The 22,625-nt window shown below is 40.6% G+C and overlaps 1 protein-coding gene across 1 annotated transcript; it reads right to left on the bottom strand.

Moving 5' to 3' along the window:
• Nucleotides 1–605: 605 nt before the first annotated feature.
• Rab9a (RAB9A, member RAS oncogene family) lies at nt 606–22,196 on the bottom strand. Its single transcript, XM_021655605.2, has 4 exons — nt 22,026–22,196; nt 6,732–6,818; nt 5,849–5,876; nt 606–1,729 (listed from the first exon to the last, which is right to left on the bottom strand). The coding sequence occupies exon 4, from the start codon at nt 1,700–1,702 to the stop codon at nt 1,097–1,099; it is 606 nt and encodes a 201-aa protein (XP_021511280.1). The 5' UTR covers nt 1,703–1,729; nt 5,849–5,876; nt 6,732–6,818; nt 22,026–22,196; the 3' UTR covers nt 606–1,096.
• Between the last annotated feature and the right edge of the window lie 429 nt (nt 22,197–22,625).

The following is a 22,625-nucleotide window of genomic DNA, read 5'->3' as shown; positions in this document are numbered from 1 at the left end:
CCACGATGGCTCTCCAGACCAGGTGAGAACTGCAGCCTCAACCAGCAGGGTACCTCCAACATGCAGTTGCGCATGCCTGTAATCCCAGTACTCAGGGAGGCAGAGGCAGGTGGATCTCTGTGAGTTTGAGGCCAGCCTGGTCTAAAAAGCAAGTCTAAAACAGCCAAGGCTGCACAGAGAAACCCTGTCTCAAAAAGCCAAAAAAAAAAAAAAAATCACTGAATAGTGACAGAGAAGATACTTAGGAAATACCTAAGTACAAGCATCTTCATTACTTTCTTAGAAAGTACAATCCCAGGCCGAAGATATAGCTCACCCTGCTAGGGCACATGCATTAGACACAGCAAAACAAGCTCATGCCTGTAATCCATAATTCAGGAGATGGAGATAAGAAGACCTCAACATCAGCCTCTGTCTTTATTTTTTTTTTTAAGGAACGTAAATAAAAATCCATAAAGCTAGCTCCTTTGTTGGAAAGAGGGATATGTGTGTGCCACACAATTGAATAAATAAATGTGAGGTAGATTCTAATATGTAAAATGAGTAAGTTAATCTTAAAGAGATAATGAGGTAAACAAATCAAAAAGCATTGCAACATAAAGAAATGCATTAGAGTTTAATCTTTAATAGTAATGCTGTAGGAATTTACTTTCCTGGACCAAGAATAGAATGCTAATTACATAAAAATATACACATATAAAAGTAATTCTCCATCTCCATTTTCTTGTGGGGAAAAACAATCTAAGTCTAACTTCTAGAATAGTCAAGGTTTTTATTTGAATTAAAACTCAATTCTTGGTCATCTTATTAGCGCTAACATTTTAAATTAAAGAAACATTAGACAACCACTACAATTTATAAATGTAAGGTGTCACTGAGTAAATAGATTCCTCCAGAGTGAATGTGTCCCTTCTCCCATCAACTATTGAGGCAGCGACATTCGTTAGTTGAATTTTATTAGTAGATGAACCCTGCTGCAAACACTAATTATCTCATGTGCATGTGTGTATGCATGTGTGTGTGCATGTGTGTATGCATGTGTGTGTGCATGTGTGTTTGTGTGTGTTGGTTAGAATGCACCATCTCTTTAATGCCATTAACAGCATGATGAGTTTGGCTTGGGCTTTCGGTGCAGATTGACTGTGTCTGTCTGGATCAGATGATCTGACCTATCTTCTGTAGCCAGAACTCTCCGAACTGCCTCCTCGAAGGCTGCTGCAACATTGGTGGAATCTTTTGCACTCGTTTCAAAGTAAGGACAGTCGCCATTGTCCCTGCACCAGGCTTGGGCTTCTTCTGTAGACACCTGCCGTTCGTTTATATCAATCTTGTTGCCCAAAATAACAAAAGGAAAGCTTTCAGGCTCTTTCACATCTGCATAATACAGGAATTCTTTCTTCCAGTTGCTCAAATTCTGGAAGCTTTGTGAATCATCAACACTAAAAGTAAGCAGGCAACAGTCAGAACCTCTGTAAAATGGTGTCCTCAGGCTTCGGAATCGCTCTTGACCAGCTGTGTCCCAAATCTGCATGGTAACAAAATGTCCATCCACCTCCAAATCTTTATTTAAAAATTCCACACCTATTGTGTGGAAGAGCTGAGCATCAAATTTATTGGTAACATATCTGTTCATAAGAGAACTCTTGCCAACTCCACCATCTCCAAGAAGAATTACTTTAAAAAGAGATGATTTTCCTGCCATTATTAATTGTATTTTGATTTCAGAATCCTGTAAATAAAAATAAAAAGTTATCATTATATGTCTTTATACTGGTACAATCCGTAAAATTCTAACAAAATCAGTATTTAAGTAAAATAAAACACATATAGCCTTGATTCCTCTTTGCAAAAGGACTAACTACCTAAATAATGAGAACTGTCATTTACTGTCCCTTAGACATGTACCTACCAACACCTATCCAACTATTATTCCCTAGAAATGACCTTAAAGGTTCTCTCTTTATTGCCCTTCCTCACACCACAGCTGACTGTGAAGCTGGACTTGAGATCAAATCTAACCTGAAAGACCTTTCTCTAAACCATCATTATCATAATCCCCTCCCAGCCCCAGCCACCCTAAATTGAGGTAGCAAGCGTCCGGAGTCTGTAGGTTTCTTTAACAACTTCAAACAGCCACTCATTCCCCAGTTCACTGACATAAGCTATTCCCTACCATCCTTCCCCTTCTCACTTCAGATACAGGCACCACTGAGGAGGGAAGTCAGAGATTTCCAGAAACTTAATTCTGCTAAGAAATAAAAATCAATCAACCACAGTACAAAGTTTACTGTCTTCACTGGGAAAACTATTTTAGTTGCTCAGATCAGTATAAGCAGCAGTGGACCTTTTTCATATAGATGAGCATATTCTACTCATAAGACTGACTCATTTGGGCAGCTCCAACTTTTACCAAGTATGTGCCTATTCTCTCTCTCTCTCTCCCTCCCTCCCCACTCTCTGTCTATCTGTGTGTGTGTGTGTGTGTGTGTGTGTGTGTGTGTGTGAGAGAGAGAGAGAGAGAGAGAGAGAGACGTGCACACATAAGATGCAAGGAGGAGAGGTCAATGTTAGATGTCTTCCACTGTTTTATTGTTGGGCAGGGAGGTGGGAGTTTTTGAGACAAGGTCTTACCTAAAGCTCCACTAACTTTGCTAGGCTGGGTACCAGCAAGCCAGACACCCTCCTCACCACTGCCTCAATGGTGCTGGGATTACAGGTGCATTTCCAAACCCATCTTTTGCACAGGTACTGAGAACACCAATTCAGGTACTCATGCTTGCAGGGCAAGCACTTTAGCCCCCACATGTATGTTTGAAGTAGAATGAATGAAATCTTAAGTGAAAATGTGCTAATATATTATATACATCCTTTAAAGAAGTCTAGAGGCAGGATTTAAAAAAACAAAAAAAAAAAAAAACTTTCCTATACTATAGGAGCCAGTCTGTCGGATGATACTTCTGATGCCTATGACTGATGGCTCCTTGTAAGTGCTGATCGGAGCACTGTACCTACTTGATGTTTTAATTTTTCATTATAAAAATTCTAAGCATACACAAAACTTCTGGGTGAAAAACCTAGTCCATTGATTGCTTTTATCAATCTAATCAAATCCTGTTTGCTCTATAACTCCCATTCACCTTTCTTTCTACTTCAGTTGAATCAAACTAAATCATCTAATACCAAAAAAGTTAAGATGTGTCTATTTTAAGTATATTAAAATTTATAAAGGACAAAAAGTGTTTTCTTTAATATCAGCACTATCCAAAATATTTTTTATATAACGATGGAGATGTCTAACATGGCACTCACTAGCTATGTGGCAATTTAGCACTTGATTCTTCACATAATTAATTAATTTAAGTGCTGGTGATTGGGCCTTGTGTATGCTAAGCATTAAAACATCTACCACTAAACTACACGTTTTACCCCATTTATTTAACTTCAGCTAATTTAAATGGGCTCATTAAAAAAAAAGTTTAGCTATACTAGACAACAGAGTTCTAAAATTAAAATGTCCATTAGCTTTATCATGAAAGTGGCTATTATTCACTCCCACAGTGGGAAAATAGTAAAGAAATAAAAAAATGATTGCTTTATCTCATAGGGCAAATTTCTATAACCAGTACAGTTGACATTGTAATATACAAGAATTCTGCATTTCTTTCTATCTATATGTTCTACTGTTCTGGTAAAAATAACAACAGCTTCAGCAGCAAGAAAAATCAAGTTAGTGGGAAAACATGAATAAAAAATTATCAAATAGCTGGAGTAGTGGTACATGCCTGTAATCCCAGTACTCAGCAAATAGTGACAAGAGAAGCACAAGGTTGAAATCAATAAGCAAGCCTCATATCTTATGCTTATCCTGTTTCACAATTGTATCAAGAGGTCCTAGCAAGTGAATGCCCAGACCACCTAGGTTTACATAAAGATATTCACACTATACTGAAATCATGTAATGATGCATTTCTCATAATGTGTTCCCATTATGCTGTGTTTCAACATAGGGAAAGAAACCTGAAACTCACCCAAAATTATTAAAAATCCTTTAATGGTTTATTTTCCAGGCTTGAACAATTAAACTCAAAGTTGACTTTGCCATCTCACCACAGCTGCTCAATAAGTTTCTTCACAGATTAAAAACCTACCAATTTGAAGACAATCTTAAAGTGTTTACAGAGGGGTGAGATATCCCAGGGAAGCTCCTTAAGATTAGATGTTAAAAACTCAAAATAGCTTAGGAAGTCCTTAAAATGGACAGGATTCACTAAGCCTCTCCTTCCCCAAAACAATACAAACTACAACTAAGACTTTCAGACTACCCCCAGCTGCCTAGAAGAATAGACCATGGAAAGTGCTTAGAGCAATGGTTCTCAACTTGAGGGTTGTGATCCCTTTGCGGGTGGAACTACCCTTTCACAGGGGTTGCCTACAACCATCTGCACATCAGATATTTCCATTAACATTCATAACAGTAGCAAAATTACAGTTATGAAATAGCAACAAAAATAATTTTATGGTTGAATTCACCACAAGAGGAACTGTAATAAGGGGTCACAACAGTAGGACCATTGGCTTAGAAGAAACAAAGAATGGCTGAGCTGCATGGAAAAGGTTTAGACAAACTGAGCCACCACCACCAAGAGAAGACACTCTCCAACCTGTATAGCTACCTGAAGGCTGTGCAGTGAGCTCCAGGTTTTCTAGCTTTTACAAGCTAACACCCTTGATGCTTTTGTAGGCACAACTGTCTTTGGGTCATTTCTGCTCCTGTAAGTAAGCCCTCACTCAAATTCCTGTAAGTAACTCCAATAAAAACACCATTACTCACCAAGCTAGTCTTTAGTGGTTCTGTTGTCAGTTCCCTATCTAGGTGAGTGGATGTTTACTCACAGAAATAATGTCCATGCCTTTGACCAAGCAAGCACATGCTGCTCCCTCGGCTGGTACAGCTTCTACTCCCACCCCAAACTCACTGCTGTGCCCTCAAACCTCTTCACCTTGGCCATTGCCTCCACTGAGAACCTCTTCCTATTAACCCCCATCCCTCCCCATCAATGTTGTTCTTGTCAGTTTTTAACTGACAGAAACACCAAAGTTTCATGATCTGTTGTGAGATGAAAAGACTTACATAATTTTAGTCTATCAAATTATCTTAGCATTTTAAGTCAACTAATCTAACTAACTGAACAGACATAAAGCTTAATTATAGAAGTACAGACTTTAAATCAGATTATAAGATAGATCATGCAATTAGGCCCCACATATCATTACACATATCTACCAAATTGTTTTAGAAATTCTGAGATACCATTTTATCAGGGTATTTTGATCTTTTTTGTCCTAATTATGTGGGATTTTCTACCTTATGACATCTACACACCAGGTAATGGTTTTTACATGCACATTTACTGTTTAGGGTCTCCCATATTGTCCAACATGAGAGCATATGAGCTTTTGATAACATTATTACCACAGATGACCACCTCAATGATTCTACCTTAGAGTTATACAAAAATACACACTGTTATTAATAAGTATATAAACCATCTTAGTTCCCAGTGACATTCAAGAGTAAGCCAGCTTCATTCAATCCACTCATTAACATAATCACATCAAGCTAATGGACATAAAAATATTTTCTATTCTTTATTTCTAAAACTCCTACCATGTTACTTTTAAAATTCAGCTAAAGATAAATATAATACGAACTCCGACATTTCACAATTGGAAAGATTGACTAAAAGCAACACTCTTCATCAAGTTTGACATTACTTAATACAGCTAAATTCTACAAATTTAGACATCAGAATGAAAATAAGCATAATACACCGGTGATAAACCTTACCCTAGTAGTTCAGTTCAAACATCGTTATCTGCAAAGAAAATCAAAAAGTTCACATTAGTGATGTGCATTTGTTTTAATGATTTTTTTCTTCTATGGTATTACAGGTTGGACCTAAGGCCTTTTAATATGCTAGGCAAGCTCAACCAGTGAATTACAGAACTCTAGCCCTTTTATTAACTTTTTCTTTTGAGATAGTGTCTCACTAAGTTGCCAAGGCTGGCCTTAAACCTCCTCTGTAGTCCAAACCAGCCAGCCCCTGAATTTTCAATCCTTCTACCTCAGCCTTCAAAGTAACTAGGATTGCAGGCCTATGCCTGTTTTTTCATAAATTTAAGTATTATTTTTTTTTAAAGAATTTGCAACATCTATATTTTTAATTTAAAAACACCTAAGTGCTATCTATAACCTATCTCAACCTAAAAATAGCCCTACATCAAATACTGTATTTTAATCCCTGTTTTTCCTTTGTCAAGCTTTTTTACCTGCCCATCCTTCTTTTCTAATTTTCACATGTAGACACAGCTATAAAATTATACCTGAAATTATACTCTCCCAAATTTTGGGTGGCTGAGAATAACCACATCCCATACAATGAAATAAGCATAACACAGGGAAAACAGAGGAGCTGAGGGAGAGAGACACCAATATGATCCTAGGAACATGCTCTCCCGATGACACTGCTGTCATTCATGCATAAAAGACTTAGCTTTTTTGCCTTGGCTGCCTAGTTGCTCCAGGTCTAAGGATGTCCCTGCAACATCTTCTATGCATGAATGAGAGCAGTGTCAGTAGGAAGAGCAAGCTACTAGTACCAACCAAGCCCAAGAGTGAGAGAACTTAATACCTGAAACCAAATGAGAACAGCAGGGACAACAGTACCTACCTCCGAGGGCTGCTGGAATATTTACTCAGATGACCGTACAAAGGTGTTTCACCAATGCCAGGCTCATCAGAGGAGTGCAGGAACTTTCTGTGGAATGAGAAAATAAAGTCTCTGTAAAGGGGCAATTTTACAGAAAGGTTCTTTAATGGTAATTTTTAAAAATACTCAAACTTCAGAAACTGCTAGACGCAGACCTTCACTAGAAAGCCAACACACAAGCACACCTCTTTAAAAATATTTCTTACTGTTTCTATGTATGTGTGCGTTTATCTTGTGAGTGCATGTTGTGTGTGAGGGAGTGATGGCAGAGGCCAGAAAAGGAAGCTGGATCCCAGCAACTCCACTGAACCTATGGAAGAGTTATAGGCAGTTGCGCTGCACCTAATACAAGTGCTAGGAATTGAACTCAGATCCTCTTGAAGAGCAGTAGGTGCTCTTATAGAATGCTCCATCTCTCTAGTCCCACCAATAGCCCCCACCACCCTCACCACCATGACCCTTTTTAAAAGAAAGGGCATTTTTGTGAAACTTACATATAACAGTCCTTAACTTAGATATCCAGTCAATTAAGATGTAAGACTCTTTAAAATACTGACATTTTAGGATTAAGGATAAACCAGCAGCAGCTAACACTGATAGAGCCCTGTATGCCATATGCCCTGTGACCCATTTACTTATGTTCCTTGTCTGCGGTGGTTTGAATGAGAGCAGCCCCCAAAGGTTCACATGTTTGAATGCTTAGTCCTAGTAGATAGAACTGTTTGGTACAGCCTGGGAAGTGTGGCCTTGTGGGAAGAGATATATCACTGAAGATGGTTTTTGAGGTTTTAAAAGACCAGCCATTCCAGTTAGTCTTGCTCTCTCTTCTTCTGCTATGGATCAGATATAAGCTCTCACCTACTGCCCAGTGCGTTGCCTGCCTGCCTGCTGTACTCTCCGCAATGATAGTCATGAACTCACCTTCTGAAACTGTAAGGAATCCCCTAACTAAGCTCTTTCTTCTATAAGTTGCCTTAGTCATGGAGTCTCTTTACAGCAATACAAAAGTATTTAATCATAATTTTTTTCTATCATTGCCGATAGGATTGAGGTTACAGCTGATGCAAGATCACACAGCTAGTAGTTAAACTATTAATATGGACGAATACTCCAAAGCCCAAGCATTTAACTCTATCCCACTGGGCCCATTCAAGTGCAACTGCTTTTCTTTATTTATTTTTTTATTTTTTATTTTTTTAAGGGGTTTACTGTTGTTCCTGTGGTTATAAAGGAAAGAAGTGTGGAAGTGGTAAGTCTTTCATTTCCTTGTTTTAGTCAAGATCTGTAAAACAAGTTAATTTGATAGAACTAGTAAGCTAATCTGCCAAAATGTAACATAAAGTACATTTGAGTAGTCTCTGGGTTTTCGTTGCGAGGCAGGGTCTCATGTAGCACAGGGTGGCACCAAACTCAGTACTTACTTAAGGGTGAGCTTAAAACTTCTGAGCCTCTTGCCTCTGCCTCCCGAATGTCAAGATTATTAAATGTGCACTACCATGCACAGTCTTATGAGGTGCTGGGAATCAAACCCAGGGCTTCCTCCATGCCACGCAAGACTCTACCAACTAAGCCACATCCCCAACCAAATGTGTTGTATTTAAAAAGTATGTTTTAAATGAAACATGAGTAAAATATCTGCAGCTTTCAGAATCTCTGCAGAAGCCTTCGGTTTCATCAAATGGGCAGAAGTAGCTTTCCAAATATTTAGACAGCACCTGCTATGTGCCACAACTTAACAACACAAACGACATAGTTGTGCCCTGAGGGTAGCACCTTACAACTGTAGCAGGTCCTACAAAAAAAGGTACATACAACAGAGTACAACTACTCGCACTCAGCCAAAAACCAAAGCACAATTTGAAATATTACAGGGCACCCTGTCTACCATTTCCCCTAGTAAGTCAGGGGTACAATGTACAAATTTGAGGTTGCCTGCCAGTGTCTCACAGAGCAGTATGTTATGCCAGCTACCATCAGGCCTTTATATACAACATAACCCCATAAACAAACACAAGCCAACTATTTTAAGTGCTGAGCTTCAAGAAAAAAAAAAAGGTGCCTTCCAGTACCAGAGGAAAGCTAGCTTGTGTCACCCTGTGTTAACGAGAGCCTGAGCATAGGTTCCCAGTGTGCTATGTTCCAACCATGTCTCAATGACCATTTTAGCCACATGTTGCCCTTAGGAAGCAGCCTTAACCAATATCTGGCACTGAGGGAGAGTGTATCTGACTCAGGTTAAGATGGTGAGCTCAGAAAGAAAGGAGCAAGTGGGCCAACACATACCAAGGCTCTGGCAGCGAACCCTAATGCTCAGCATGGACTGGGAGACCTTGACGCAGGTGAAGAACTAAGGATGATGGGACTAGCAGTTGGGAATCCTGCACTGTCAGAGTCTTAGCAGCCACTAGAAGGATTTCTGCCTAGACTCTGAGAGATAGAGCCCAGAAACGTACCTGGCTACCAGAGAAAGAAATAAGCTGCAAGTAACAGGAAGAAGATCTCAAGTGGAGTTAAGATGGCTACCTTCCAATCTCTGTCACACTGCCAATGGTGTCACAGCTGGTCTTAGATACCAAAACTGAGATGGTTGTGTCTTGATTGACTGTCTCCAGTAAAATGTTCACCATAAATAAGATTTCCAGCTTCAGTCGGACATAGTGTCAAATACCATTAATTTTGCCAGCTGGTGGGTGGTGCGCACCTTGAATACCAGCACTCAGTAGGCAGAGGCAGGTAGATCTGTCAGTTCAAGGTCAGCCTGGTCTACAGATCGAGTTCCAGTACACCCAAGGCTACACAGAGAAAACCCTGTCTCAGAAAACCACACACACATGCACACAAAACACCTTCCATCTCCTTGTTGCTCACTGCCACCCCAATCCCCAAATCCCCACCCCTTTTATTGGTACCTGGCTAACTTTTAAAGTCATTTGTAAATATAGCTGGACCTCAACCCTTCTCAAATACTTCTAATTTTGACTAAACCTCTTAAGCTATGCTCCTAACATTTGCCATTCAGAATTTAGTAGTCAACATGTCTACCATGCCTTCTAATAAATGCTTGTTAAAAATATTTACAACATGCAAACATGTAGTAATGCCACTATAAAAATGCTCTTATTTGCTTGTCAACTTGAGACCCCCCCCAAAAAAAAAAAAAAAAAAAAAAAACAGAAAAAGAAAAGTTCATATTATTCTCAATCTACCTTCTCCCAAAAATAAAGAAAATGATTATTTGTTTTGTTTGGTTTTGGTTTTTTGAGACGGGGTTTTTCTATGTAGCCTTGGCTGTCCTGGAACTCTCTGTAAACCAGGCTGGCCTCAAACTCAAGAGTTCTGCCTGCCTCTGCCTCCTGAGTGTTGGGAATAAAGGTAAACGCTACCACCCACCACCTGGCAAAATTTTGTTTAAAAGAAGAAAAAAAAAAAAGGAAGTTTAGCTGAGCAAGTAGAAATTATTTACTTAACTAGGGGGGTTGAAGAGATAGCTCAGCAGTTAAGAGCACATATTGCTTTCCAACCTCCCAAATCTGTCCAAATAGCTGCACAACTCACTGCTCCCATCCAAAGCTATCTTAGCCTTCAAAGGATTGACAGTCTTTGCCTGGGCAGAGACTCTGGTCCAGGGGGCACCTTCTTAGCACAATGACTGCCAAAGTCAGCCTCCTCAAAGCTTCAGAAACACTTACTCAAGATTATCCCTTTTTGCACCTTCTCACTCCTGAAAATTGTAACTGAATTCATCACTCCTGATCTAAATTTAGGAAGGTCCTTTCCTCTCCCCCAAATTCACAAGTTCCTTTTGTATTCATTCACCCTGAATGTCCTAATTACAGGCACAGCTACCATTTCACTTAATTTCATAGCTTAAGAAGCTGAGATTCATGGGGCTGGAGAGATGGCTCAGCAGTTTAGAGCACTGGCTTCTCTTCCAGAGGACCTGGGTTCAATTCCCAGCACCCACATGGCAGCTCACACCATTCTGTAACTCAAATTATGGGCTTCTGACTCCCTCACACAGTCATACATGCAAGCACAGCATCAATGAACATAAAATAAAAATAAATTATATATTAAAAAAAAAAGAAGTTGAGCTTCAGACAGGTCAGGATGGCACTTGCCTGTAAATCCATGAACTCATGAACTGAAGACAGGTTATTCACGAATTCAGTGTCAGCCTGGGCTACTAGTGAGTTCTAACGACAGAGATGGGGTGAAAAGGAAGAGAAAGAGAGGGAGGGAGGGAAGGAAGGTAGGTAGGTAGGTAGGTAGGAGAGAGGGGAAGGAGAGAGAAGGGAAAGGGAGGGAGGTGAAAGGAAGGGATGAGGAGGAAAAGAGGAAAGAAGAGGGGAGAAGAGGAGGGAGAGAGAGAAAGAAAGACATGAACAAACAAGATGCAAGCCAGGGAAATTATGAAGTCTAATGGGTGCTACCACTAGAGCAAGAAGATAACAAAACAAGCAAAAACAAAGAAACCAGAACTAAGGGAAATACCACAAGAACAGGCCAACTTGGAGGCTCAAGACTTGGCCAGGAGAAAAAGATTATCTAGCACTAAATACTGCCTCACAGATAGGAAAAGTAAAATAAAACAAACTGTGGAAATCAAACCATAAGTAAACTAAACCAAACTATCACTCACAAAGCACATACTCTAAGTAACTCATTCTAGTAAGTACTCTTTCTGGAAAATAAAGCATCTAATTTAATAAAAAACATACATTATTTTTTTTCATGAAAAAGAACACTCCCGTAGTTAGGTATGATAGGACAAAAGATTCAATTAATCAACTAAAGAGCAGATAAATTCAGAGCTTCTTGTATTGCTGGAGATGTCCAATGAACCACACAGGGCCAGTGAACATCTGAAATGTGATTAGTCCGCCTAACTGAGTTTTTCATTTTAATTGAAGCATTTCACAATAATGGCTCCTGTATTAGACAATGGAGGTCTACAGTGTGGTGAATGAACATGAGAGGGGAATCCCATGTGGGCTCAGGATGAGTACAATAGTGTAACAGGAACCTGTACACTTGAGCTTTATACTGGAAATATGAGAAGCACTTTCACCAGATTTGTGGTGTGTATGTGTGTGTGGTGTGTGTGGTGTGTGTGGTGTGTGTGTAGTGTGTGTGTGTAAGGCACAGCCAACCTTGAATGCCATCCACCTCATTTAGGAGAGGATCTTCTCATTGTCCTAAAGCCCAACAATTAGGCTAGACTTTCCAGAGAGCCCCAGGGATCCTATCTCTACCTCCCTAGTGCTGGGATTACAAATATCTGGCATTTTTGCCTGGGTTTAAGAATCAAACTCAGGTCCTCATGATTGTAAGGTAAGCACTTTAACAAAAAAATAAAAATAAAAATAAAAATAAAAATAAACTATCTCTGCAGCCTCAGTTTCATTAGGTTCCTTTTTATCTTTCATAATTTCATACATATAAACATGCACTTATTATATACATATATCACTTTGATCATACTCTCTGCCCTGTCTGATGGCCCCTCTTGTCTCCCTCTTATTTTCTTTCTTTCTTTTCTTTGTTTCTTTCTTTCTTTCTTTCTTTTCTTTTCTTTCTTTTTTTGAGGCCCACTTCATTTAATTAGTGTTGCCTGCATAAGAAAGACTAGGAATAGTTTAACGTTTTTTTGTTTTTGTTTTTTGTTTGTTCTGTTTTCAGATAGGCTCTCTCTATATATAGCCCTGGCTGTCTGGATTTCACTATGTAAACCAGAGATAGGACAGAGATCCTCCTGCTCTTCCATCTCTGAACTCTGGGATTAAAAGTATGTGTCACTATGCCCAGTTTATGGTTGGATATTAAGAAGTAAATGAAAACAGAAAGAAACAGAAAAGTCACAGGGATATTGGGAAGCTGGTGTGGTAACTCAGACCTGTAATCATAATATTTTGGAGACTGAGGCAAGAGGACTGCAATTTTGAGGCTTGTTTGGGCTACAAAACAAGACTCTAAGGAAAAAAAAATACTAGAAATTATGGCTGAGTAAGGAAAAAAATTAAGTTATGAAAGGATGGATTTATACATGTATATTAGAAAAACAAAATCAGAAAAACACAAAGCAAATACGATCCATAACATACTGAAATGATCAAGGTCATGCCATCTTGTCCTAAGTCTATTTTGTGTTTGCTTAGACAGTTCTCAGGCAACCTCTCAGCTTCACTAACAGTCATGTCTGCCTTAGCAATACATTTGAGATTTTCATGGCCTTGGCCATGGTCCAGATAATTAACGTAAACTAAACTTAAAGGTATTAAGTAAAAAATAATTATCATATTATGTCTGAAATAACTACTATACTCTGACACTCATCTAACTTCGATATGTTAGGTCTTTGTGATTTTCACTTTTAAAAAACGTTGTACCTAGCTGAACTCAGTGGCACATGCCTGTGATCCCAGTACTCAGGGAGGCAGAGGCAGTCAGATCTCTGAGTTTGAGGCCAGCCTAGTCTACAAAGCTAGTCCAGGACTGCCAGGACTGTTACACAGAGGAACCCTATCTCAAAAAAACAAAAACAAACAAACAAAAAAAAATGCTGTACCAACCAGGTGCAGTGGTGCAAGCCTGTCTCGGAGGCAAAGGTACATGATCTCTAAGTTTGAGGCTAGCCCCACCTACATAAGCAAGTTCCAAGGCAGCCAGACCTACACCCAGAGAAACCCTATACCTCTGAGCTTATACCCAGAGACTTTGAGGCATAAGCCCACTCTTGATAGCTGACTAATGAGAGATTTAGAGAGAACAGCTTTTTTAAGATTCAACTAGATTAGAGGCTTGGAAATTCCATCCTATATACAGAGTTGTCACCAGTCCAATGCCAGACACTGTAAGGAGCTCTTCATAAAGTTCTGCTTACCAGATGTAACTGACACCTCTCCATAAGTGACACCCGGTTTAACCCTACTCAGATGCTGGGTTGGACTCTTCTCACAGGAAAGCTTTCTAAGCCTAGATTTACTCTACCCATCCCTGCCCATTTCCCTATCTGCCTCCACAGCAGATTAACTCTCTCAAGTTACACAGCTCCATTCCCTGGAACATCAGCAAGTCATCAGAAAATGACCACTACCAATCCAATGTCTTCTCACCTCTCACGTGAAAGAGCCTTCAGGCACACGGGGCACTACAGTGAATAAAAAGAGGAATAAAGGTTTTTTTGTTGTTATTGTTGTTTGGGTTTTTTAATCTTACCAGTCCCTCACCTGTGACCGTGATAATAGACAGCAGCTTCCTTGAAGATGCACATGCCATAGAATCTCAGGATAATTACATGTTTTCTAAAGCAACTAAGGAAAAGGAGGCTCAAAGTATCTTGCTGGTACAGACATCTGCCCAGAGGCAAGGCGGGGATCCTTCAAGTCTTAGTCAGGACTGGCCACACCCCATTATTGCATCAGTGAGGCCTAAACTTCATAATAACCCCTCTCCCTCTTGAAAATGTTCTCTAAGAAAGCCCATGAAACTACTGACAAGAGAGTCTGCCTTTTATCTCACATTGTCAGCTTTCTTTAGGTGGCTCCCTTTCTTAACATTCTCTCAAAGAAGGTAATCTACTGAGGTTGAAGTCCATACTTCTTCCCATTGGCTATAAATACCAGTGGTTCCTTAAAGTCAACCTTCACCCTCTCCACATCAGGTTCTCACAGTCCAAGCCCTAAACTGCACACAGTGGCACACGCCTGTATTCCCAGCATTCTGGGAGGCAGAGGCAGGCAGACCTCTGTGAGTTCGAGGCCATCGAGGTCTACAAAGTAAGTCCAGGACAGCCAAGGCTACAGAGAAACACTGTCTCAAAAAGAAACCAAGTAAGAAAACATGCTTTGTAATGACTATTCAAATTCAGTATGTCAAACTGTGGTATTTATCCTTCCAATGCCTCTTTCTCATGTCTTATCCACCTGATTCAACCGTGTAAAGAATTGTGTCTACTTCCTTCCCAATCCGTTGATGCTGTCTTACTAAGTCAAATGTCATGCTACAGCTCTCTCTTATCAGCTGCTCCTTATTATAATACCTATTAGGTATCTGTCTTAGTTTCTTCCCCTGTTGCTGAGAAAAAATACTCTGACAAAGGAAAATAAGGAACAGTTTTTGTCTTACAGCTGAGGGAGAGAGAGAGGAAGGGACAGCATACCACAGTAGGGTAGTCAAGGCAACAAGAACCTGAAGTGGCTGGTCATATCACATCACAATAAGGAGCAGAGAGAGAGAGAGAGAGAGAGAGAGAGAGAGAGAGAGAGAATATATGCAGTTCCCTTTCTCCATTTACACAGTTCAGGATCCCAACCAAAAAAAATGAATGGTGCTACCCACAGTACGGGGCTCCTCCCCTTCAGTTAAACAGGAATGGACAGAGGCCCATTTCTTAAGTCATTCAATATTCTGTCAAGTTGACAACACTAACCATCACAGTATCTAAGACACATCTCCTTAAAAGCACCTGCAGATCAGACACTATACCCCATGCTTCACAGATCAACAGATGAAAGCTAACACAGATTAAATATCCCAGTCTAGTGGTATCAAAAGTGGTATCTTCACTCCTACCAAGTGACAGAAACAACTAAAAAAAAAAGTACAAAGACAAAAAGACACCAAGAAAAACCTATTTTGGATGCAAATCAGCAACAAAATTTAGAGAATGTCTGGCCAATGTGGCGCACACCTTTGATTCCAGCACTCTCAGGAGACAGAGGCAGGCAAATCTCTGTGAGTTCAAGGCCAGCCTGGTCTACAAAGTGAGTCCAGGACAGCTAGAGCTCTGCTACAGAGATACTCTGTCTTAAAAAACCTAGACAGACAGACAGATTTAGAGAATGGAAAGCTCACGCTACAGTTGCAGCAGTGTGAAACTCAAGAAGAAATGACTGTCAAGGAAACTGCGCCATAGGACTGAAAAAGCACTGGCTAGCTCTCTAGCACTTTTCCAACCACCAAGACAGGTTGAAAGCTGGAGCACTCTGGGAAAGAACAGCCACCCTCCTACCACCCCACTTCCAGAACAAGTGCATACACTAGAAAATAGGGAGAAAAAAAAAGGTAGAAAAGCAGGGATGGTGGGGACAGTCTGCATAGGAAACCTGGCCTGTGTTTCCATTCTGCAGCCCCTGCTCCCCAGCTTAGCAACTAAAATATCAGTATTCCCAAACTAAAGGCCCAGGGAAAACATTTACAGACTAACTGAAAGGGGTGTGGCAGGGAACTAAACAGCAACTTTAAAGCCTTTTACTTACCACCATTATGGTTCCTAAATTATGTGGCTTCAAGTGAGTGGGGCAGGCTACTTGAAATGTTTAAAAGAAACAGAGTTGCTGGCATCCATATGGTAACATGTTCAAGGGAGTTCAGTTTCAACACTACATTTGCCCACATTTCCTTCTGGTGATTTCACTTTGTAAACTTGAGTTTGCCCAGAATCATTGAGGAGAAATTAAGTGCAGATTAAAAGGATGGCAGTTGTCTGCTGCTCCAAAACAACTATTTTTTTTTTTCAAACTGTATTTAAGAATATTAAGAGTTCATTCCAGACTACCCTGCTTTCACCAATGTGGGGCGCTAGCAGTTTCTTTGTGTTGACTTCCTGCTACACTGTGTATGTATTCCAGGTTCGTTTACCAAATCAAACATACAAAATTGAAAACACAAAGACTACAAAGACCCTGTAAGCTGAAGACAGCAACCCAGAGATTTCCACTTGTTTTTATTTTGTTTTGGAAACATGGTCTCATGTTGCCCGCCTGGCCTGGAACTTCCTACATTGCCAAGAAGGCCCTCCCTGGAAGTGCTGATCCCCCTGACTCTGCCTCCTAAGTGCTGGGATTACAGGCATGCACTACCATGCCTGGGCTTTTTGGCCCTGTTAGAATCATTTAGCATTCCTACGTTTTAGAGTTCTACTCAGCAAGATGGTGAAATAAGTGTGAGACCTTTTTCACATTTCTCTAACACTGCTAACACAGCTGCTTCTCACAGGCAACCTCCTGGAAGCTATCTTAAATTCTATAACCCAACCCTTAATCAAAATCACAAAAATCTAACCTGAGATTAAAACGGTTCAGCCCTAGCTGGGCTCAGTGGCGCACACCTACAATCCCAGCACTCCGGAAGGCAGAGGCTGGTGGATCTCTCTGAGTTCAAAGCCAGCCTGGTTTACAAAGCGAGACCAAGATAGCCAAGGTTACACAGAGAAACCTTGTCTCGAAAAAACAAAAAAATAAAAAAAAAATAGTTCAGATCTTATATACTCTTATATGCTGTTTTGCTACCCTTCACTTTTAGATTTTATTTTTTTAAATGGGGTCACATAATGAATGTGTAGAATCTCTCCATACAGTTTCCCCAGTCCCTGTCTACACAAAGACAAACATTTATAATGCTTTTAGACTCAGACAAAATGGAGTCTGTGTCAAGAGTATGAAGCCAGGCCTGCCTGCTTCACTTCTACACTTTTTGAAACAGACTCCCTCTACCTCATATAGAGCTATTACCTTTTTTTAACACCCACTGACTGTATCTCCATTCTACAGCTTCAAATCATCAGGGTCAAAAATTAACAAAAATGTAATGGAAAAATCCAGGATGTGGAAATACCCAGAGCACATCAGTTACATACAGTATCAAGAGTCACACTGGAAAAGAGATTTCTCCTCCAAGTCATCTAACCAGCCCAGGCACTCCGAGGCAAAGCAGCCTTGGGACTGCCACAGGCCTGAAAACCCCCACACCTTCATACTTAGGTGGCTCCATGTATAAGGCTTCATGTATCCTGACCTTTCATTTGCTTCCACCCAACTCCCTGAGGCACTTTCTGACTCCAGTTCCCTCCCTCCCCAACAACCCTTTAATAAATGGCCTGTGTGGATGACCTGGTAGTCACAAACCCTATTTTCTTATACTAGCTCTTATTATCTACATAGCTTTCAACTTAGCCTCACTGGGCACCACTTCTAATTGGCTTATTTCCTCCTGCTGTTTAACCAACTGCCCAGGGCAGAATTACTTGGCAGTTAATGATCTGCTGTTTCTACCTGATATATTATAAACTCTTGCACACCTTAGCAAGTAATGTATCTTTTTTACGAAGAAAGAAATGTGGTGACTAGAGTAGCAAGACAAGTAATGACTGAGCAAGACTTCCTGGCATCAAGTTCTTTTGACCTTTCCCAGAAAAACAAACAAACAAACCAAAACCCCACATACCTTTGTTAGACTGCATGTGTCAGCAATCATTTTCAGATATGATATGAAATTCAGCATTCCTGTACCCCCACCCACACCCACACATCATAGCAGAGGGCATCTGGGAAGAGGTAGAGAAATCTATATTCATTAGCAAAGAAAAACACCGTGCAGTGACAGAGTCAAAATCCAAAGCTTCAAAGCAGGGAGATGGTGCCATGGGTAAGAAAGCTTGCTGTGCAGGCAAGAGGCCCTGAGTTCAAATGCCCAGAACTCACAGAAAAAGCTAGATGTGGTCTTATGAACACTAATCACTCTAGCAATATAGGAGATGGAGACAGGATTGCTGCAGTAAGACCACCAGCCTAGTTCCAGGTTCAGTGAGAAATTGTCTCAGGGGAATATTCATGGAATACAGAATTGGACACTCCACATCCTTCTCTGACCTCGACATATACATGTACATATATACCATACACATATACTCTCACACCCACAAACAAGCCTATTATGTAAATGCTTTCCCAGGAAATCCTAGAGATCCAACCCTTTTTGATACATACACACACACACACCCATCACCCACGCCAAAGGCTCAACAAACAGTAATAACTGACACTAGAATACTGCATATATTTTCATAGGCCTGGTCTCAGACAAGGATGGAAAAAAACAGGCTGAAAAACACCAAAAAGAAAAGTATGTGAGCTGGAGAAATGGCTCAGCAGTTACAAGTACTGCTGTAACTATTCACTGCTCTTTCCAAAGACCTGGGTTTGATTCCCAGCACCCACATTGCATCTCACAGCTATCTCTAGTTCCAGGGGACCATTACCCTCTTCTAGCCTCCATGGACACTATGCATGGAAGCAGTACACAGACCCACATGTAGGCAAAATACCTATGCATATGAACACAGAAATAAATAAAGCTTTAAAAGAAAATTATGCAAATGCCATTTTAAATTTTTCATCATTTTATTTCTTGGTTTCAACAATTAAACACTTGCCCAACTATTGTCTACTGAAGCTAAATTTAAGGAAGACTCTTATGATCATTAAGAATAGTTTCTCCAGGCAAGAGGACTGCATCGGATTGTGAGTTGCAGGCCAGCCTCCTGATCTTCAAAGTAAATCTGCAGCCAGCTGAAATGATGATGAGACCCTTTAATCCCAGCACTAGGGAGGCAGAAGCAGGCCTCTGTGAGTTTGAGGTCAGCCTGGTCTACAGAGTGATTTCCAGGACAGCCAAGGCACAGAGAAACTGTCTTGAAAAACTAAAATAGACAGACAGAGACAGATGAATAAATACACACACATGCCTAGTTCAACTGTACTATAAACCTTTAAAGAACCCAGGGGCTGTTCTCCACTTCATCTAAGCGTATCTAGAAAAAAATGCCAAACACATGTATTTATATGCTGGGTGTGGATGTGTTGTTTCCTTAATGGACACCTGACTTCTGTTCCTGAGTAGTCCAAGCAATAAATTCTGTTCTAGGACCATGTCAGAACCTGGTTTTATGATTTCAACTAGATTGCAAGCTTCAGGAACGTCAAAACTTTGCCACTACTCTGCCTTTTGGCCAGTGCCTTTGACTGGAATCTGAGTGCTCAGAACATCTTTGGATGAATGGAATCATGAAAACAAAAGTCAACTGCAAAGATTCACAGTAGCTACTAAGTTTTTGCAACTTTTGTCTTAAAAAAGAAAAAAAAAATCTGAAACTGTATGTGGCATCCTGTAATCCCAGCATTTAGAAGGCTGAGGCAGTAGGATCAGGAGTTCAAAGCCAGCCTCTGCTAATCTACTAAAACAGTAAGCTTGAGGTAGGCTTAAAACAAAAAGTTAGCCAGGAGGTGGTGGTGACACACACCTCCAGCACTTGAGAGGCAGAGGCAGTTGGATCTCTGAGTTCAAGGTCAGCTTGGTCTACAGAGTGAGCTCCAAGACAAGCAAGGATGTACAAAGAAAAAGAACCCCAAAAACAAAAACATGAAACAACAACAAAAAAATGGATTGTTACCAGGTATTCATATATCACTTAATAAAGAAAATTTTCACAAGCAAGGATATACAAAGAAAAAGAACAAACCCAAAAAACAAAAACATGAAACAACAGCAACAAAAAAAATGGATTCTGTTACCAGGTATTCATATATCACTTAATAAAGAGAATTTTCCCCCAGCAAGCTTTTAACATATAAAAATGCTATCCTAAATAGTAAAATGACATTGTGCTTAAAGAACTACAGAAGACTGGTGTGACCTGGAGTATGAATCAAAAATGCTTGAACAGTTTTTTTTCCCAAATATCCTGGGAGAATAAAATTGCCTCAGTGCAAAACTACTACTCTAAAAAGCCCACAAACACGCTTTGAAAATCAGTGCTGCTCCGTCATTCCCTAGGAGACCTTGGAAAAGAGATCTAACCCTCCCAGGTCCTGGCAAACTCATTGGTAAAATAGAGCCATTGCTTTGGAACTACCAGGAAAATGAAAGGATGCACATAGAGTTCTGACAGAACAGAACAGAACCAGTTCAAGTGACGACAGAGAACTTTTCGAAAATGGTAAAAAATTGAGGTTAAAAATATTGCTAAAACTAAGATAATGTTAGGCCTCCCAAGTACTATAGTATAAAATGGTAGTGGGATAGTGAAAATGTAAAAGGATCAGGCTGGAAAACTGAGAATACCTACCACCAAACTATTTTCCTCTTTCTAGTCTTTGCTGTCTACTCTAATTGTCCAGAAAAATCAAACAAAAATATCCTTAAATCCCCCAAATGTTCTAAATAAATATGCCTCCAACCATAAAATGTTTCAGTACAGCAAGAGACTACAATGTACATGAAAGCCCCAAAAGGAAAAAAAAAAAAAAAAAACTACCATGCCACTATTAGATATGGCCCTCTTCTGTAAGTTCCTTGGAGTTCTATGCAAGTAGTGGTAACTTTTAACTAAGCTTATAAAAGACAAAGTAAAAGCCCCTATCTGAGGGAGGAGCTGGGAATTTCCCACAGAGATAGAGCTCTTTCTTAGCAAGCACAAGGCCTTGGGTTTGGTCTCCAGCAATGAAAGGAGGAAAGAAAAAAAAAGGGAAACAAAACAGTCCTTAGTTAAAAAGCCCGGGTTTCCTTCAATTCTTGTTGAGATTCAGGCAGTGTAGGGATTTTCCATTGCAATGGAGCTAGCAAAGAAAAAGACAAAACTTACACAAACGAAACCAAACAAAAAACAAATTCAGTATGTTGATTTTCTGAGGACACTATGAAAAGACTGGTCACGTGCCAATTTTGAAACTTGCAGAAAAGTTATTCCTCAAAAGAAGTATGATCACGGGATGTGTCATCAGTTTAAAAATAAATAAATAACATTCACCAACCATTTGTTCAGTACTTTAAAAGTCTCATCTGGTCTTTTCACTTACTAAGATGGAAGAAAGGAACGCAACCCTGAAACCTCAGCCAACTTCCCAACTGCCTACATGGTCTTTGCTCTGGCTTTACATTCCCAGCTCCCTCACCTGCAAGGGTCAAAGACTAGGGTGTCAAAGGCCGCCAAACTCAAATAACACGAGCGTCCCTGCTATCCCCTGTATTAGTCACTCCGGCGCAAGGTCTGGTCTTGGGTGTGTAAATGTACCCGTGTGGTTAGGGGAAAGACTGGTCTATGTTTGTACCCAGGTGTTTGCGTATTTGTCTGTGTGAGCCTCTCTCCACCAACCTATTGCTAAGTATATGCGGTATATCTCCTTCGCTGGGTTTCTTAAGGATTTCTCTTCCTCTCTGATGTGTCTTCGTGCCCGCGGGTGTATTATGTCCCAAGTCGTTGGGTGTGTGCCCCTCTTCCCCTGTGTCTGTACAAACTCGTCTTTCCTCCTACGTCAGTCATCAGGAGACTGGGGAACAAGACACCCAGGTTGCCCAGCAGTCTACAGAGCTGCGCCAATTTGGCTCGCCCCTCGCCCCAGCGGCCCTCATCTCCTGCTGTGCGCGCCCTTGTCCCGCTCCGGCCCGGCCTCAAACGGAATACTAACTCCCACTCACCTTGCAGGCACACACAGGGCACCCCGGGAGCTGTTGGCCAGCCCGCCTGGGTGCAACCAGGGCAGAAAGAGGGCCAGAGATTCGGCAGCGTCGAGAGCGGTAACCAGCTAGAGCTCCTACAGCTAGAGAGACTTGGGCAGAAGGACCAACATGGCGGCCGGCCGGGGCGGGGCCGAAGCGGAGGGGCGGGGCCCAGGAATGTAGGCAGGCACAAAGAAGAAGGAGCCAGGAAATCTAGACTCTGCTCTCCCCACAGACTGCTTTGCAAAATCACAGTTTTCCTTTGTGTCAGCTGCTGCTCTGGTGTTGCTGCCTGCGTTCGTTCCTTCTACTGTGTTCACGAAATAGTTATTCTTAACGTTTAAAGTAGAAAGAGATCATATAAGTACGATGATATAACAGCATTGCACCATTTAAAAAAATAACTCAACCGAGCAAAGAACAGGTAGATGGAAAAGAAATATGTTTGTGAGACTGTAGAATAATAAAAGTTTTTTAGGTTTTTCCTTGTTCCAGTACTGCCTCCTTAACTCTAAATATAAAACAATAATGGCAAAATGTAGTATCAGAAATATTTGTATTTCTTTGCTTTGTAAAGGA

This window comes from Meriones unguiculatus, chromosome X (genome assembly GCF_030254825.1).
Source record: "Meriones unguiculatus strain TT.TT164.6M chromosome X, Bangor_MerUng_6.1, whole genome shotgun sequence".
NCBI lineage: Eukaryota > Metazoa > Chordata > Mammalia > Rodentia > Muridae > Meriones > Meriones unguiculatus.
This window is presented reverse-complemented; position numbering and strand designations above follow the sequence as displayed.